The sequence below is a fragment of the Lepeophtheirus salmonis genome, chromosome 3, assembly GCF_016086655.4.
Source record: "Lepeophtheirus salmonis chromosome 3, UVic_Lsal_1.4, whole genome shotgun sequence".
NCBI lineage: Eukaryota > Metazoa > Arthropoda > Copepoda > Siphonostomatoida > Caligidae > Lepeophtheirus > Lepeophtheirus salmonis.
In genome coordinates this window covers 22,068,586-22,087,852 of record NC_052133.2, presented here as the reverse complement: position 1 = coordinate 22,087,852, position 19,267 = coordinate 22,068,586, and the positions used below count along the sequence as shown (strand labels likewise).

At 31.4% G+C, this 19,267-nt stretch overlaps 2 protein-coding genes and 1 long non-coding RNA gene across 6 annotated transcripts; 1 reads left to right on the top strand and 2 right to left on the bottom strand.

Annotated features, from left to right (window-relative positions):
* The first annotated feature begins 2,926 nt into the window (after nucleotides 1-2,926).
* LOC121114647 (uncharacterized) lies at nucleotides 2,927-4,096 on the top strand. Its single transcript, XR_005863308.2, has 3 exons — nucleotides 2,927-3,066; nucleotides 3,697-3,831; nucleotides 3,888-4,096. It is a non-coding gene; the product is annotated as an uncharacterized lncRNA (long non-coding RNA).
* Nucleotides 4,097-4,343: 247 nt separating this feature from the next.
* On the bottom strand, nucleotides 4,344-6,161 carry LOC121114645 (paxillin homolog 1). 2 transcript variants are annotated; one of them, XM_040708682.2, is made up of 7 exons: nucleotides 6,012-6,161; nucleotides 5,807-5,905; nucleotides 5,520-5,630; nucleotides 5,278-5,459; nucleotides 5,017-5,196; nucleotides 4,761-4,936; nucleotides 4,344-4,642 (listed from the first exon to the last, which is right to left on the bottom strand). In XM_040708682.2, the coding sequence occupies exons 2-7, from the start codon at nucleotides 5,829-5,831 to the stop codon at nucleotides 4,531-4,533; spliced, it is 786 nt and encodes a 261-aa protein (XP_040564616.1). In that variant the 5' UTR covers nucleotides 5,832-5,905; nucleotides 6,012-6,161; the 3' UTR covers nucleotides 4,344-4,530. The 2 variants fall into 2 exon arrangements, with proteins under 2 accessions (XP_040564616.1, XP_071743271.1); XM_071887170.1 differs by having other exon boundaries at nucleotides 5,807-6,122.
* A 2,510-nt stretch (nucleotides 6,162-8,671) lies between these two features.
* On the bottom strand, nucleotides 8,672-12,093 carry MrgBP (MRG/MORF4L binding protein). Of its 3 annotated transcripts, none has more exons than XR_011779289.1 (3): nucleotides 11,784-12,093; nucleotides 9,235-9,545; nucleotides 8,672-8,865 (listed from the first exon to the last, which is right to left on the bottom strand). XR_011779289.1 is itself a non-coding variant. In XM_040708683.2 (2 exons), exons 1-2 carry the CDS (start codon nucleotides 12,055-12,057, stop codon nucleotides 9,289-9,291), a joined length of 531 nt encoding a protein of 176 aa, XP_040564617.1. In that variant the 5' UTR covers nucleotides 12,058-12,093; the 3' UTR covers nucleotides 8,672-9,288. The 3 variants fall into 3 exon arrangements, 1 of the variants encoding a protein (XP_040564617.1); XR_011779290.1 differs by having other exon boundaries at nucleotides 8,672-8,849; XM_040708683.2 differs by having other exon boundaries at nucleotides 8,672-9,545.
* Between the last annotated feature and the right edge of the window lie 7,174 nt (nucleotides 12,094-19,267).

Genomic DNA, 19,267 nt, shown 5'->3' with positions numbered 1-19,267 from the left:
TCCTTTTTTATCAAACACAGGTTTTTTTTTTTTTTTTTTTTTTTTTTGGGGGGTTAATTATTGTTCTGGAATAAGTTAGGCACTTTCACATTCCATTTAACTAGACAAACATAAGTTATAAACAATATTATAACTTGAATTTTTAAATTATTTGACAGACAAAAGCATAGACTATAGACCACCAGCATTTGTGTCTAATTGCGCCCCCATATATCCGTGGAATCGACAGTCTCATACTAGTCTTCTTATATATACAAAAATAAACTTGGAATCTTCCTCCTCCTCTTTTTTTTCTGCCCAGCAATAGTTTTTATTCTCTTGTCTACTATTAAAAATAAGGAGGGAAGGGGAGATTGCATTAGCCAGTTAATTCGTCTTGGATCAACACTTATGAGAATTCAATCTGTTCAATAATTTTTCAGGTAGTAACATCAAAAAGAGATTGCATTAAGCGATCTTCACTTTAGACAAGTTAAGAGTAGATTAGTTTATTGACATCACATCAAACTTTCATTATCATCCCCCAGGCGTCCGTGGAACGGGCAAGCTCAGACTAGTATTCTATACAGAAATAAACATATCTCTCTCCCCATTCAGTTCCCTTGTTCATATTCATCTTTGAAAGTAGTACGCCGTTACTTTTATTGTATCACGCAATCTTTCTTCAAAAAAGAAGCAGAAAATAGGCTCAAAATCATCAAATAGGGAGCCAAATAAGTCACACATACCAACTGCTATTTATTTTTTAAGTCTTCCAAGACTATCATTGTCATATTATTTTTATACAACACTTTGGAAAGAAGTTGTAAGTCCCAGCATTACCCCACTAACACAAAAGTTTACAATGAATTTTATTATCAACTGTCGATGTTTTTGCTTCTTTTTTCCTAATCAGTGTTTTCAAGGTTCATTGGTTAAATTAAAATGAGATTCTTTTATCCTGTGAATAATTTCTAATAATTATTGCATAATAATTCCATAGTTGTGTAAAAGGGTCAAACTGCACGACTACCTTTTTTAATCCACTCTCAACCTCGACTACGAATAGGGGAAGGAAAAATTTAAAGGAAAAACATAGCTAGCCTTTGGTACTTTTCTTGTAGCCAACTGTTAATTATTATTTCAAGAATAGATGTTAATTCCTTATAGTCATTGAATGGATTATGGTCTAATCTATGGATGTATATGAAATTATACGAGTTCTGAACGAATGTGTATATAAATTGATAGAAAAATCCAAATAATATGTACTACTTTTTTGAGTTCATAATAAAAAGAGTTAGCTGCTTTAAATCATACAGAGTGAACTCATGGACTTTAATGAAAAAAGCTGAAAGGAGAATATATAGGGACTGGTTAATGTCGGGCAAGACTTGTTTGCAGATGCACAGTGCTAGGATCCCGGAAAAATCAATACGATTTTAAACAATAATTTTGTCAGAAAATATCATGAAATGTGAAAAGTCTAAGCTCAAAGCAAAGTTTATTTCACAAGAAAATGATGTCACGGAGTAATTTGATTTTTTCGACAGAAATTTGACTTTCTCTTGGTATTTAAAATTTGAGTCAGGTTTTGACTGGATAGAGGGAGCCGTAGTGGCTATTCTTATAGATCAAATAGTCCCTAACTCATTTTGGTTTTTTTTCTGTTTCTTTTCAAAGGAATAGATTGTGATATACAATAGAAGTAACAAAGTGTTCCCCCTGATCAGTTTTCTTAACGTGGATTGGTTGGCTTAGAATTAGTATCTTTTAAGTTGTAAAAAATACCCAACAATTATTGGATACAAATGCTATGGTTGGGAAGTATTATTTTGGTGCCTTTTTAATGGTTCTTATCGGATGAAAGTTTATCAAGATAATTAACGCATAAATTAATTAATAAATGAGAACCTTAACGGATGTTTTTTCAGTTAAGAAGGGCTGAATGGAAAAATGTGTCTACATGTCCATTTTGACAGCAAGGGACAATATAAGTAGAAAATCGACAACTGAAAAAAGAAAAAGATCCGTTTTGAGTTAAAAAGCGCCTACATATATCCACTTAATATTTTTCATAGCTTTTTATTCTTTTAAATCTAATCATTTATGATAAATCATTTGTCAGTGTACTGCATATGGCAAAAATATAACTCATTGACAGATGAAAATACTTAAAAGGTTCTGTGCTTCGGAATAAAAAAGTTCCGACGATGTTTGTGTCATAAAACTCGCTTATCATGGCTTTTGTGAATAATAAAAAGCCAAGTTATAGGAAATCAGCGTTGTACGGGGGAATTTTTAGTAATAAAACTCCTAAAATACGTGAAATTAATTTTCAAAATCCACTTTTATTATTATTTTTTTTGCATGATTATAGGACGATAATACATTTTATTCATCAAAAATTATTTTAAATTATGTACGCCAAGCAATATACTTGTAAAATTTAATATTACCCTCGTATTTAGTTGATTTTTAATCAAATCATTTCAATACTGCCAAATTTAAATAATCGGATCCTAACCCATATTTATGCAGTAGCCTTTTTAATTCCAAGTTTGTGTAATAAATAATAACTAAACGTTTTAAGTCCAAGTATCAAATTAAATACTTACAGGACACTCCCCCTTATGCAAAATTGTAAACTTCTATTATATGAGGTATGAACACACTCATCAACCCCTACAAAAATTCTTGTTTAGGTCAATAATATATAGTTTTGGATAATAAATTATTATAACATATAAAAACGCAATATTAGGGAGAATATACCGAATAATTGCAAATATTACGTTATGCAAAATCCGCAGGGTTTGAAGCTGTATTATGCATGGACCCCCTGTATTTTAATTTTGCTTCTAAATAATAATAATATTTAAAATAATAACGTTTTTTAATCAAGTTATCTGAATAACGGATAAAAACGCCTACTTTCTTTGGAAATGATATTCAAAGAATCCTGTAAAGGAAGAATTATCTGGTGTGGTCAACTTCCGCCATACTTTTAATCAAGAGCAAGTTTAAAAATTAAATTAACTTGTCATTATTATTCATTTAATAATTATTCATAAAACAGTGTAGTCGGTAAGAAAGTTAAACAATAAAGTTACTTAATCATTTTGTATTTTTACAATTTTTAATTTATTTTTAAATACATTTTTTTTGTCAATTACAAATCTCTAATTTTTATCAATAAGGAACACCTGATTTTGGAGTTATATGTCCTTTATTTCCTTTTATTAATATTAGTTCATTTGTAAAAAAAAATATCATAAATATTCTTCAAAATAAAATGGTGCCAATATTGTTTTAATGACACCATCTTAAAGACTTTATCCTCTAATTCATTATCAATCGATTATAATGTATTAAATTTATATACTCATTTTTCTGGTGATCACCAAGATTAACAATTTTATATAGGGTTGTAAATCTAAGGCATTTTTTAGTGTGCGAGTTTTGTAAATGTTGGCAACCTATACAATCTTTATTTTTCTAAAACTATTATCATTATTCTTTAATTCATGAGAAGAGAAAATATAACCACGAACGAGTGTGTATGCTCATAAATGACGGAGATTAACACTCATCATTTTTTTAGGGATGTATAAGTGTAAATTTTCGGGGTTTTTTTTGTAAAAGGCTTACGATTTACAATTCTACTTTTATCCTTCAACGACAAATTTAATATGTACATATTACCTTTCATTTAAGGACAAAGGACATCAGAATGACTAGTCTAAAACTTGTAACTTCTTCCCTACTTTTAGTCATAATACTATGTTCATTCACATCAGCTCTAGACACGGATCGTGAAATTCATCAGGACAATTTTGATTTTTCATCTAAGTAACTATAGTTAAATAATTATATAATAATCAATTCCGATTTACTTTTCTCTTTAGAGCGGCAGAATATTATTACACAAGTGTTGGAAGCAGCAATCAAGTTACGACCGGCTTTATATTTTTTGGTATCAGTACCTTGTTAACTCTGTATGGATTTATTCAATAATATTTTTAAATTCATCCTTTCGCATATCGTACTTTATTACTTGAGATAATTTTTTCCTACATGAATTTATCATAAAACTAATAAAAATATCGTTAAAATATATATTATAGTTTTTTTAAAAATAATTACGTCATCTGATGGGTATCTACACAAGCTAGGGCTCATCATTTTCTAATGATTGCAAATATTGAATGGTTGCGTATGGTATTGATAAGCAAAACCAGATTTCTTATTTTCTCTGATTTAATGATAATTTGATCTTAGGGAATACTTTATGAGATATTATCCATAAAAGGGAGTCAGGCATTTGGAAAGGTTTTGTGATTTATTTGATGAATAAATTATCATTTATTAATAAAAACAGGGTTTATTCTTCTATCAGAGCTTAATAGATTTAAGTAATTGCATCATTGTATTATTTATAATTATCAAAATAAGATGATTAATTTTTACATTATTTGTTTTGAACATAGGATTCGAATGTAATTAAAGTCTTTGGTGTATGGATTTTGCATGAAGAGGGCGATTTCTTTATCAACTATCTTCATAATAGCATAATTTATGATAATAAATATCATCTTCAGTTTTGATTATTGTTTCATCTAGGATTTTCTTTTCGCACTTTTCACATGTTTGAGCATATCTCCTACAAGGCACAAAGTAAATATAAATACATTATGTAATATATCATGAAATACATTCTAATTTTAAATGCTTTTTGAATGAAAGATCCTGATTTGGAATTCAAAGCGAGGACAACTTACTTCTCATAGTCCTCCTTACAAATAATGAGATCATCGGTATAAAAGGCCTGTACACCATCTAGAGTTCTATTACAGAAATGACAAGCAAAACATTCAGGATGATAGGACCGATTTAGGGCATTAAGATGAGCATATAGAATGGGCTTTGAGCAAACAGAACAATAGGCACATGATTTCTACATTAGTCGTATAACAAAAAAAGTGAGTGCTTGATTAGTAAGAAATTAAGTAAATATATGTATACAAAAAAACTTACTGCATAGTCCTTTTCACACATATAAGTCCCATCATTACAAAGAAAAAACTTCCCCGCTATCTTCTCTCCACAATCTGAGCAAACAAAGCATTGGGGATGATATTGGCTTCCCTTATCACCGGGTTTAATGAGGTCATCACGGATAAAGTCTCCACATTTTGTACAAGTGTCCAAAAGAACCTAAACATAAATATATATTTTCTAATTTATACATATGTATGTCCGAAGTAGACACAAGTGTTTCATCAAACAAAGGCTTACATCACGATGTTCTTTACAATAACGAGCCTCACAAGAGTTCTTATCCTTCCCAACAAAGTAAGTTTCACCTCCAATAGGTTTGGAACAATGATAGCATGTAAAACAATCCCAATGGTAGTTCTTCTCCTTGTCCATCACGATTTTCCCCTCCTCAATTCCTTTATCACATTTATCACATTTCTCTGCAAATAAATAAACATATCCATGATTACCTTAGACGTACTTTGTTAAAAAGAACTTACTCGTATTAGACACGCTGCTTTCTTCATCATGGATAATACGTCCGGAGTTCAGAGCATCTACCAGACGGTCAGTGAGAAAGTCCAGGTCTACCTCAGTCATGCTATTTAATGCTTTGAATGAAATGAGGAGAGAAAGAAAGAGAAGGAGAGTCAACGATAAGTTAACAGAGGAAACATGTATTACAAACGTATTGTTGTAATGTATACAATAAGGTTAAGACATAATTAAAACAAAACATTACAAAAAAGATAAGCAACACCATGGTGACAACAGTGGGAAAACTTACAATTCCTTTGGATATTGGAAGACATCCTTCTTCTCCTTCGTTGATGATGTAGATCCTCCTCTTTGTTTGCTATCAATCACTAAACTACCATCGAATGCTCTATTAAATTATAATTGAACAAGAAGATGAGATTATCCATTGGGATGTGGGCAGTTGAGGAAAATAATATACTTATATATATTCTGACTTTATTAGACACACTTACAAGCCAAAGTAATAATAAAAATAACAAAGGTAGAAGAGCCCTACACTCAGGATTCATCAAAATCACACGAGTACTCGTTTTGTATGTATGTACTATTCAATATAATATACGTACGTACACTGTACGTAGACTTGCGTACGTCTCACTTACACACAAATAGAAAGAGGCAAAACACCCAAGAAACTATCCCTTGCTAATGAGGTGATTATAAGAAGTTACATACAAAATGATATTCAATTAGTTATTACTTATTAGTTAATTAGGCATTTAGCATGCAAAATATGCAGATAACCCTACGTGCGAAACACAAGGAGGTGATGTGCAATTTAATTTACATAACAAACACTTAACTATTCTTTTTCCCACGACAACACCTCTGCGTTTGAATGAATTCTTATGTCATTTCGTTTTCTCAAGGATCCTTTTATACGTAAATGGGCTCGCTAGTTTTGAAATCAGTCTGGCGTGAGATTTTTAATCTTACTACTACGTAAACTTATTAGTGTATTGATGACGCTATTCAACCGGGTTCTTAAGATTTCAAATAAGTTATAATAAGTGAAGGATAATATATCCAAAAATAAATATTTATTCATTTGACATTAATCATTAACCAGCATTTCTGGGTTGTTTTGAAGCCTTTATGACGGGTTAGAATTGCTTCCATATGAAAAATAGAGGTTCTAAATAAGATACTATTTTGATGAATAATACGTGAGAAATACAATGTGTGGCGTGAGAGTAATTGGAAATGCCTGAGTTTTACGTCAATTGCGTGAGACTTAAGAGGCCTGATGTTTTTTTAACGACACAAATAAACATTCCTCTTATGGAGAGGAATAAAACGTATTATGAAGTGTACAATAAAGATAAGATCCAAGTACCTCGTCCCTTTAACAATCTCTAGATGCAAAAAAAAAAAAAAATAGAAACCAAGAAACAACGGGATCATCTACTAGAGCATATAATCAAATTTTCGCCCACTACCCTCAAATTAGTGTTATAAATCAATATAACCCTCCTCCCATACTAAAATAGCTTGTCCATGTGAATTTTCTGAAAATCTCATTACCTTATTTGAGTCAAGGAATGAGTCGTTTTTATAATACAGCAATTGGAAGATAAATATAAATTATTATTCATATTTCAACTTTATTCCCAATTTTCATAAAAGTATCCTTCTATTTTACGTGGTACTAACATACCATTTGAATATACAAAAATGTTGTATTCGATATAAAAACTATATAAGGATTCCTACAAAACTTAAGAGGCAAATGCCAGCAAAGTAATTCTTTTCGGAATTCAAGTAGTATTTATCCTTCACAAATATTTTTCTTTTTTAAGTGTGGCTCATGGGTTAAACCCATTGACATTTACCCATGCAAACTCCCAAATAGTTACAAAATACTATGTATTTTTGTAATAGATTAATGATTTCATGTCTGAGTAAGTAGCTAGCGAAACTTACATTGACCAATTGATAGACACTGACTCTTCGTTCATTGCTATTTATTTATTTTTTCGAAAATATTTGGGGGTTAGAAAGAAATGACAAAAATTGGCTCTCCGACTAGATATCTTGCATTTATTAAAAGAGAAATAGATGATTCCCTATTGCCTTTTGCGTAAAATACATGTAGGACATCCATACGTCAAAATGATTGATTTATTCTGACATATTTTTCTAGTAAATAGAATCCGGATCTTGAATTATGTCCTAAATATACAGAGGTTGTTAAAAAATAACACTTTCAAATTCATTATCAAGGTTACAATACTTTATTTATAAGATTTTCTCAAAAAAAAAAAAAAAAAAAAAAAAGTAGTCAGGAGCACCATTAGAAAGAAAGGGAAAGACACTTGGAACCTTGGGCATCAATTTCAAAGTAGGATTGTAAATCTTTTACATTTTTTAACGTACGGAGTTTTGTTATTGTTGGCAAGTTGAATAGTGTTTTTTATTTTGTAAAGACGTCTTCATTATTGTTTCATTCTGGAGAAGTGAACATCTAAGTATAAAGTGTAACCACAAGTGTGTGCTCTTTATGAATGAAGAAGAGTCTCGCTGATGATTTAATGGAATTATATAAATGTAAGCCCTCGTTGGAATCATTGTAGAATTGAGGATTTACAACGGAGTAATCCCTAACTATATACAGAGTAGGATTTCTGTTTATTTCCCTAACCTCGCAGCTACTTAAATGAAACGCCATGAGTGCTGAGCTGATCTTCTCTCAAACTTTTTTCAAATGTTCAGGATTACCATGTTAATTTCTTGTTTTTTATTTATTTACCGAAAATCCTTACGAATGTACAAACTTAAATATAACCTTTAGAACTACAAGTGACTTCGAACAGAAACACTGATTATTATATACGGGATCAGATTTAACACTTTAGTCTTATATACATATAAGTATATAAACATTTATGTTTTACAATTTGTTATTTGTAATAGAGAAACTACTTATATTTGAGATACAAACAAATTAAAGTCATGAATTTCTTAACACAAATATCTCTTGACTAAAAATGTATTCCGTGATAAACATCAATCTATCTTAAGAAGTATAAAATGTATTATAATTTTCCAAACGATAACTTATAAAAAAAAGGCAATAAAAACCTTTGAGTTTTTGTGTATAAAAATCAACTCATTTGATAAATCAGAGGGCATTAAATCATTAATAAATATTAACCTGCCCTTTAACTATTATATTTCCATTATAAATATTAATATATCAATAATATAATAATAATCATGGACCAAAATGATAGATAAAAAAATCAAGGCTTATTACTCGCGTAATTTCAAATAATATATGTATACTAGGTCTGATCAAAAAGAAACCTTTATATCCAAATAATTGTTAGTTTTTTTTGACCGATAAAAAGGTTAGACGTCATTGGTGTGCTTCGGTGTTTTCTACTATTGAAAAAATGGAAAGAAAGGGAAATGTCTTTAAAAAACTTTTGAATGATTTGTTCATTCTTCAAAATTAGCATTTTAGTAGAAAATCGCAGAGCACAACAAAAGACGTCGAACCTTTTCATCAGTCACAAACAAACTACACATGCAAATGACAGATATTGTCAACATATGCTGTGGACATATATACCAATATAATAATAAAAAAAAAATTTGAGAATCTAAATATAATTAAATTCGGAATTAGTAAATAACGGTTTCTTTTTTAACATAGTATATGAATAAGCTTACAGTAGACAAGGTTTTTCTATGCATAAATATTAAATATATACTTATAAATATAAGTTATTTTCTTCTTTTGTTTGAGCTTGAAGATGAAGGAGTGGAGCGAGTGGGTCTCTTGGAAGATCCAGAAGAGCTCTTAGGGGTTTCATTGTTAGTAGGAACAATCTGTGTGGGGGGCGTCTCAGTCTTTTTTTCAGTGACATCAGTGATAGTAGTTATCGAATTGGAAGAGCTTGTCGTAGAAACGATGGCCATTTCCTTCTTTTTTTCGTTCAACATTACGCCAAAGTCTCTTTTGGGTAAGGAGAATTCCGATGCTACAAACAAAACAAAAAAAATATTAAGTAGAGTAACGGGTTATTTCACTACGAGTGAACTAAGATCATTGATAAATATCTCTCTACACCCATGGTCTAGCAATTAAATCTATTGATTTCCGGGGGAACTCGTGTGGGAGTTCAAGTCAAATATAATGTGCATATATGAAATAAATATGGACAAAACGAATTATGTAGAGGAGTTCCTTTACTATTGTAAGAAAAAACAAACACATATCTTTAATGTACGTAATTGTATATCCTTGACATGAGATGGAATGGAAAAATGGGAGAGATGCATCTATTTTTTTCAAGGTGTTATTTTAGACATATATAAGATGAATATTCATTTACAATTTTTTAAATGGAAATCATTTTATAATTTTTTATTGTTTTCAAAATAGGTACATGGATGAGGCTGAAAATAATTTCTTTGACTGGGGGTGAGGGTTTTTTTAATTTAATAAATGTAGTCATTTAATAATTTTTCCTTGAATTGATCAAATCTAAGTTGCAAAAGATTGTGAGTTTGACTACCTCAACACGGTAGTCAATTATAAATCAAATAATGTAGGCAATTATAAAAAGTAATCATTTGCAAAATAGGCAATTATAAAAAATAATCCTTTGCAAAATAGGAAATTATCACAAAAAGTTGTATCTAATCACAATAATCTAAGAAAAAAGTAACAAAATCAAATTGCCTTAGGTTGGTATGTATAGTTATTAACAACTCTGCCGTATCACAAGTAATTATATTTCTACTTTTTAATATAATTTTCCCAGTAGAAGAAAAGACACTTTTCGATTAATCTCGCGTCGTTAGCTTAATTGTATTACGGAACCTTCCCTCCGAAAAGAAACAGAAAAAAGAGGCTCAAACCCCCAATTATTAATAACAATAATGGTTCGGAATGGTTCACAGGTTAACAAGAGACAATGATAAATTAATCAATCAACGTACAGAACACTGATTAGAAGAAAATAAGGAGAAACATCATCTTGGGACAATAAAATAAACTATATATATTTTAGTTTTAGCAAGGTAATGCATTGATATATACTCAAATATTTCGAGTTTTGATCTTTCAAGTTTTTTAAATAATATTTGAGGCGGTTTCCATTAATTTTCAGACAGTAGTCGACTTTAGTAAAGTCAACAGTAATTGTTTCCAAAGTAGTAAAATATCAAATTTTTTTAAGTGGAAGCGAGGAGTATTCTGGAAATATATATAATTTCATAAAATTAAATAATTTGAGAGGGACCATCTCCACACCCAATGACAGCAACACCCATGGTCACTATACATGGGCGGATGTTAACATATTTTTTTATCCGATATAATAATATATATTAAAAAAAATCGATCGGATATTTTACAAATGATTAGATATACCCGTATTCCTGAAAGCATTTGGTTTCTTTCGTTTTCTAACAGATTCATATCCTAGGTACACAATATTTATAAAAAAATCAATATTTATTTGGAGTTTTTCAGAGACAAGACTTTCATTATGTCCTGGAATCTGACATTTAGCTCATTCATTTTGTTTTAGTAATTGTTGGATAATGCTTTCTTGATTGAAAAGTCTGACCCGTGAGAGACACATTAATTAGAATAAAAAATATTTGTGCTATAAATTATCAATTAGAAGTCAGTTTAGTAATGTTGGCAATGAATAAATTTGATTTTTTGCCTAATGTAATGACCCGAGAGGCAAACTTTGTTTTGCACACTTATTAAGAAGTACATAAGTCATAACAAATGTATTCAATCATTATTCTAAGTGTGAAAAAGTATTCCCTGGCAACAAAAATTGAAAAACAATTGAATTCATTTTCCATTCGCTCCTTTTTTCCTGATTGTATCATAGAAACCAGTGGAAAAAATATGGACATTTCTAAGAAGTTTATCGGATACTAATAGGATGGACATGTTGGATAATTAGACCAATATATCGGTTTTTCGATTTCAATCCGATTTATCAGCCCATGTCTAATAGGTACATAGTTAAGCAGCACAGCAATACAAAATGAATATTTCGCTGAACTTACAAGTGCTTAGAACAAAAATATTTTTATCATTTGAATTATAGAAAATATAAATACTTCTATTTGACAAGTATTATACAGAATTAACACAAATTTAACTCTGACAAGAGTAAAAAAAAAATATAATACCCCAAAGCTTCACATAATCATATATTGCAAACCCTAATAGATAATAAATACTCCACCTTTTCCATCCGCATGAAAAAATGGATCCTCATCCTTGACAGCAACCTTTTCGAGAGCCCTCAAATCATAGAGATCCTCCAATTTCTTCCATAGAGTCTCCCCATCTAAATTCCCTTTCAAATCATTCAATACAAGAGCCATCATGAAATGCTTTGAAACTCCACTAGGACGATGAGTACAGAGACTAGCATAGAACTTCATCTCCAACTCGGGACTCCACTCCGTGGAGCTCTTGATACTCCCAGAGGACCGGCTTCCTCCTCCAGTTGTCATCTTTTGTTGTTTTTATTTCACAGAGAAAAAGTAAACATTCAAACAGAAGAAAATGGGGGAAAAAAACAAACATTAACGGAAGATTTAAGGTAGAATATAATCACAAAACCTTTTACAAAATCCTTCCTTTTGGCCTATGATTGATTAGTTACGTCCTACATACCTGGGCAATACAAAGCCTAGCGGGCTAAAATAGATAAATTTAAATGCGTATATTTTTAGGAAGAAAAGTGGTCATGTTTTATGGGCCTTAAAAATTCCAACTATTTGACTTTGGTGCAAAAAAGAAGAAATGAAGAAGGGGAACTTCTATTCATTTTTGGTGCGTTTTCCTTACAGAAAATATATTACAAATAATAAAAATTATTTATATATAATTTTTTTCTTATTATTATATGGAACTCATAATTATAATTGCAGCAATTATGTAGATGAGACATAAAAGAGAAACATTATTTTTATATTATATATATATTTTTACTATGGAAGCAATTAAAAGTATAAATTAAATTTTTTACTTCTAAAAAATTTTTAACAAAAAAAGTAACGAAATTACTTTGTGGAAAAGTTTGCTTTTTTAATATCTTGGGTGATTATTATTATTATAAGTTATTGCAACGTTGGAGAAAATATTAATATAAATAAGTATAATATGTCCCACATACATAGATAGAATACTAGTGATGGATCGGTCCTAGGACTGATTGCCTAATCAGTCTTTTCCTCCCCCCACTTTCAGTCTTTTTTTTTATTTATTGGTCCGATCTTTTTTACCATTCAACGGTCCTAATGATGGATACTTCTGTCCTTCAGTTCTACGGTTTTAGCTATCTGTATAGCTATTCTTTTCTTAGAAATAGCTAGAATTGAATAATAAAAAAACAAAGTAAATAGTATATTATAGCTAGAACTAGAGTCCTTTAAATTAAAGGACTCTAGGGAAATAGCGGGTTAGGGAAAAGTATACAATTCAATCTAGAAACAAAATTGACTATGTTAGGAACATATCCTAATATAGTCTCCATTATTCTTCTCCTTTCACTAGGGAGGGGCTCACTCCTTCACTCCCCGCCCCCCTTTACTGGCTGCGATCCTGTGTGGAGGAACTTGTAACAGCTTCTAATTTTAAGCCAATCAGAATTGAGAACTACTCAATCCTACCTTCCTTGCCTTGAGTGTCTTCTCTTTGCCTAGAGTTCTTTACTTTAAACCAATTAGTGAAAAGTGGACCCATATGATCATAGCTCGAAAATGTCTTGGTGCACATAAACGTTTTTGTCGGCTATAAGTGGTATTTGCTTATTATTTGGAGATATAATTAGGAGTGATGATGTTATCTAATATATTTTACTTTATAGAAGATATTCATTCGATGTGGCAATTATATTTATTATACGTAGTTTTGTCATCCCTCTAATTTGTTTATTCGAGTTCAAAAAGGATTTTGTTTATTCTGTCTTATTTTTCTATGTCATTTATGTAAAAATATATATTTTACAATTAAACTATGGACTCCAAGTCAAGTCTCGAGTCTGACTTTGATAATAATTGACAATTCTATCTTAAATCACATATCTATTATATTGATAAAAATTAATAAATCATAAATGAATAATTGAAAAGTCCTCTTCTCTTTGGTGGGATATTCAAAAAAGAAAATATCAAAGAATAAAATAATTTATTCTTTCCTCACCACGACGTTACGTTGGTTGTATCACGCAACCTTTCATCCTCAAAGAAGCATAAAAAAGGCCCAAAATCCTTACATATTACAAATTAAATTAAATTATTAAAATACAGATTATTAAAATCTAAATAGTATTTTATTCAATACTCTATTATAAAATTACTTAGTAATATTTTATTAAATAGTAGCTATACATTTTTATTTTTGTATGATAGCCAAAATTGAAGAAAGGATTAATCAGAATCAGGAAAAGGAAAATTTGGTGCATTGTCTAGAATCGGATTCGGGAGAATAAGGTGTAATTTATGGATTATTATTTATTTCTTTTCTGACTTATGAAAAAATAGGACATTTACTAATACTCACGTTGATATTTTGAAAATACATTTGAGTCTGTTTGACATTTTACGGTTCCAAGCTCATGCAGACTTTTTAAATGTACTCAGGACTCATACAGTCCTTATAGGCCTTCTTGATCTGAGTTTTAAGGTGAACAAAGCTGTGAGTAGACTTTTTGCAGGCTGCTAACTCCGCGTTCGAATGGATTGAAAAGTGCAATGATGTAAGATCTGAACTATTTGGGAGCCATATATCTTCTTTTTTTTAAAGCAAGACTTTTTGAAGTTAGCCTAATATGTTCATCGCAATATGTACCATATTTAACACAAATAACTTTTTTTTCGATTGGCAAAGTATGTCATAGTAGGTGTATACATGTCAGGGGCGGCGTGACTAGGATTACCGACAAAAAATTGCCACTGTGTTTTCTTGTCAGGTCTTCTTTTCCTCTAATCAGTGTTCTGATCCTTGATTGGTTGAACTTGAAGCAACTCTGGTTCAGCTTTGAATAATTCTCAAAATTTATTGCGTAATAATTCCATGGATTGGAAGAATTGGGCAAAGAATAATTGTTTTGTACCTTTTTTCTGTTTCTTTTCGGAGGAAAGGTTTCGTGATACAATTAATGGTCAAATTTAAGGACAAATGATAATTTAGTGGAAGATCATTTCATGATTTGCGCATGGTTTGGTATATTTTTATGCATCCACATTTAATATCTACTACATTGTTTCAATAAGAACTCTTACGATGCACCGCTCTACAATATATTCTTCATTTTCTTTTAACTCATAAATCTTGCTACTTTTTTTATAATCTCTTACGTTGTAGATATCATCAAGAATAAAGAAATGGAAAACTTTCCATTTTCTTTATTTCCTTTACCTTTCATTGTAAATTAATTGATTCAATTACAATGATGAAGAAATGACGAAACTCCCTACATATTCCGTCACATCTACCTATCTATCCACGTACAATATAATTGATTAGGAAATTGTAATTACATATTATGAAATATGTAAGTTTAATAATAATAAGGATATATTTATTTCATACACTTTAACTTTAACAAAAGTTCATTTCAATTATTATTATTAAAATATGAGTCCCATTTTCTGTCAAACAACTTAATTCTTCTTGTATTGATCAATCAAAGTGTCAAAATATTAAAGTCATTAGGGCTCATATTGTAAAAGAAATAGGTATGACACATTTGAAAAAGGTCATCCCATACGTCAGTGGTTTCCAATCAGGGCTATTCAGAGCTATTGTGCAATATAATCCATCGTCAAGGACTCCTCAAAAATTACAGAAATAATAAATAAAACATTTGGTTGAACATATTTTATATGGTGCGAGATACTCAAAAAATATATAGTTAAAGGCCTCTGCAGTGGGGAAAGGGTTGGGAATCAATAGTGATGAAAATTATGTGGGCATGTCAAAAAAAAAAAGCGAAAATCAAAACGGTAACCCTGGTAATTTGAAGAATGTTTTGAAGGAGAGCAGTCTAGCTATCAGAATGTGCCATTAGATCAGCTTCAAGCAGCTGTGACAAGGGAGGAGGAGGGGGGAGGTAATAAAAAAGTACCTTGGCAAGAATTACTCCTCTGTCGATCCTGAATTCTACTCTGAGTCCAACAGGTACTCACAATTATACAAATCCAGAGGGATACTCTTCGTTTTTTTATGAACACACACGAATTTTCTATCAGATTTTGAATATAATTGAATGTAGTAGAAAAGAGTTTAATAATAATAACAAAGGCTGAGAATAATAAAATTCATTCTTCACTGGGTTACCTCGCAAACACAAAATACCCAATGTATTTTGTTGTCAGCTGTCGATTCCTTCTTCTTCCTTGATACGTCATGGCTACTTTATAATTTGTTCTTTGTCTTAAATATACACAGTAATAAGTCATTATATATTTATGCTCCGTTTCCAAAGGGACAGGAATACAATTTTTTGTTGATCCCTCGTTGCTTATATAGTATATATATTGGTCATTTTATTATTTCCATGAAGAAATTTTGGCTATTTCCTCATATAAATAATTAAATAACTAATCATAACAACACTTTTAATCAAATAATAATTGACAGTTGGTATGTATAACTTATTTGGCTAACGACAAAATGATTTCAGACCTTTTTTCTGTTTCTTTTCGGAAGAAATGTTAACCAATTCTAAAAAAAAACAAAAAAAACCGGCATACTAAAAAATACAGTCGAAATAGTAGACTGCAGAGATGTTCGTCAAATGAAGAGGCGATCACCTTCGTGCACAATTATCATGTACAGGGTGTCCACGATAAATTGGAACTACTTTAAACTTCATTCAGATCCATAATGTGGATATTCGGAGTTAAATCATACTAATATAAAAGATTGCGTGAACAATACAATATAACTTCCATCACAATTGTTTTTACAACAAACAATAGTCATCATGGAACAAGCAAGAAGAGACGCCATCTTCGAATTGGCTCGCGCGGGACACAAGCCCTCTGCTATCTACAAGCTTCTTAACTACCCCAAGACAACGGTGTACCGTGTCTTCAATGCCTGGGAGGTTGAGGGGAAGGTCTGCCGCAAGGTCCACAACATGAAAAGTGAACGCACCCACACTCCCCGTTTCCTTGAAGGCCTCCGGAAGTCCATCAAGGCTTCGCCGGGGACTTCCTTGTCCAGGTTGGCCAAGAACCGTGGAGTGAGTAAGCAGCTGGTCTCCAAGGCTGTGAATGAGGACATCGGTTACAGGTTATACCGAATGGCCAAACAACACATCCTCACGGCATCCATGAAGGTGACCAGGCTCACCAACGGTAAGCGTCTCCTCAATGACATAAAGAGCCATGGAGGAAGAATCATCTTCTTCACCGACGATAAAAACTTGACAGTCGACAGAAGCTACAACGTCCAGAATGACAGGTGGCTTGCCAAGGAGAGAGAAGAGGTCCCTGGAGTCTTCACCACAAAGTTTCCGGCCTCCGTGATGACCCTGAGTGTCATCTGCAGCACTGGTGAGGTGATGCCTCCTTTCTTCTTCAATCCTAAGTAAAGGGTTAACGCGATAAGGTACTGCGAAGTCATAGAGGAGTTTGTCATCCCCTGGATGAAGGATACGGCATGCTGGTAGGGAGTTCATATTCCAACAAGACTCAGCGCCCGCACACATCGCCTTGAGGACCACTAATCTCTTCAACTCTCACGACATCACTTTCTGGGATCGCAACACCTGGCCCTCCAACTTACCCGACCTCAATCCGTGTGATTACTACTGGTAGGGGAATGTTAAACACAAAATAATTGGGGAACTATTTTAATCTGATATCGTATATAATAAAAGTAAAAATGACCCGTGTGCAATGTCAGCCACAAGAGCATCGTGGCCCTGAAGGCCTCCATTACGAGGGAGTGGAATGCTGTCGATTCCGCGGAAGTCATCAGGGAATGCAAATCCTTTAGGGGCAGGATGGAGAAGATGGTGGCTGTTGAGGGAGGACATGTTGAATGAATTTATTGTTTAATATATTGTCTAACTTTTTCATATTAACAAATACACACCAAATTCCATTTTTATGAAGCAGGTTGAATTTTAAGATAGTTTCAATTTATCGTGTACACCCTGTAGTGGGAACGCAGAGTACTATTTGTACGTACAGGTGACAGAGATGGGAGCTTTGCTTGGAGAAGTGTGTAGAGTATCAGGGAGACTATGCTGGAAAAAGTTTCTTGTATCTTTGTTAGATTCGAAACTTTTCAGACTATCCTCGTATATTTGAAATAAGAAAATATACTGTAATTTTCTTGTGATTCTTGTTCAATATTGACGTACCACACATATTTATCAAATATCATCATAGATTATTCAAGCTTTAATCGTCTCTCCTTTGTCATATTGGACAGGATCATCTGGCTATGAGTATTTATTTTTTGGTGGATAGATATACATATATTATGAAAATATTTTAATGGTTAAAAATAGAAAGATAAATGTTAAAAAAAAACTTGGTGAAATTTGAGAATTAAATCTGACTTATACTACAATTTGAGAGAAGAAAAAAATATATACTAAATACAGGGCATTAATTTACATAAGGCAAATTTTTAAAATATGACCACAACTTTTTTGTAGACAAAAAAACAAAGACACAATACGACTATAGCGTACATACATACATATAAACTCAAGTTGTATATAAAATATTTATATGAGTGAGGGTATTTCAACATTTAAAGATGTCACCACATTGTAAAATGTGACAGTTTTGTTTGTGTTTTTGTTTCTTTTAACAAAAATTCTGACGGTAAATGATTTTTTTTAAAAAATGAATAAAAAAACCTTTTTCTTAATTAAATTCCTTTGTTGCAAAGTTTACAAAAAGCGGAAAATTCAAGGTTTAGAATTGAAAAAAAAAAGACTATTGATTTTCTTATAAAATAAATAGTCCAATGAAAAGTAGGGATGAGACTCGGCTCGAGATCGAATTGTTTCTATTCGGTCTCAAGTTTTTATTTATTTATAACAATTTGGAACGATAACTATTTCGGCTCAGGCTAAATGCAAATTAAGTTATTCTGTACAAGTTTATCTTATGAATATTGCACTTAGTCAAAAAAGATTGGGGGGTCACTGGCCTCTTGGCTGCTATGGTTCCATTACTGTTGGCCCAGATCGCAGTCTCAGTTCGTCAACCAAAGTTTAAATAATGCTCTGAAATGTAAATCGTAAAACAATCTATTCACCTAACCAGTCAGACGGAAGTAAACATTGATGGAGTTTGCAAGGCAGGTTTCCTTCTACCTTTAAGACTGATGATAAGTAGTATAAATTTCAAACTTTGCCTATGGTTGAAAAAACCCGAACATGTACGCAATCTGTTTGGTCTTACAGATATTATAAAGGTCTCAAAACGGTTCAGGATTTTGAGACCGAAACACAGTATTATTTAAAAGTTAATAACTAATAACTATAACTAGAGAAGGGATTTTTGAAAAGAAAACACTTATTTTAGAAATTAGAAAATAAAAAACAGTTTTTGCGTATGCTTTTTTTTTTCTTTTTTCTTCATTTTTAATTGATCCTCGTGATGTTAACTTCTCCTGAATTTTCGCCTATCCTTGTTGTAAATTGTTTTAAAAATGCATAATACATAAAATATATGTCTGTTTAAA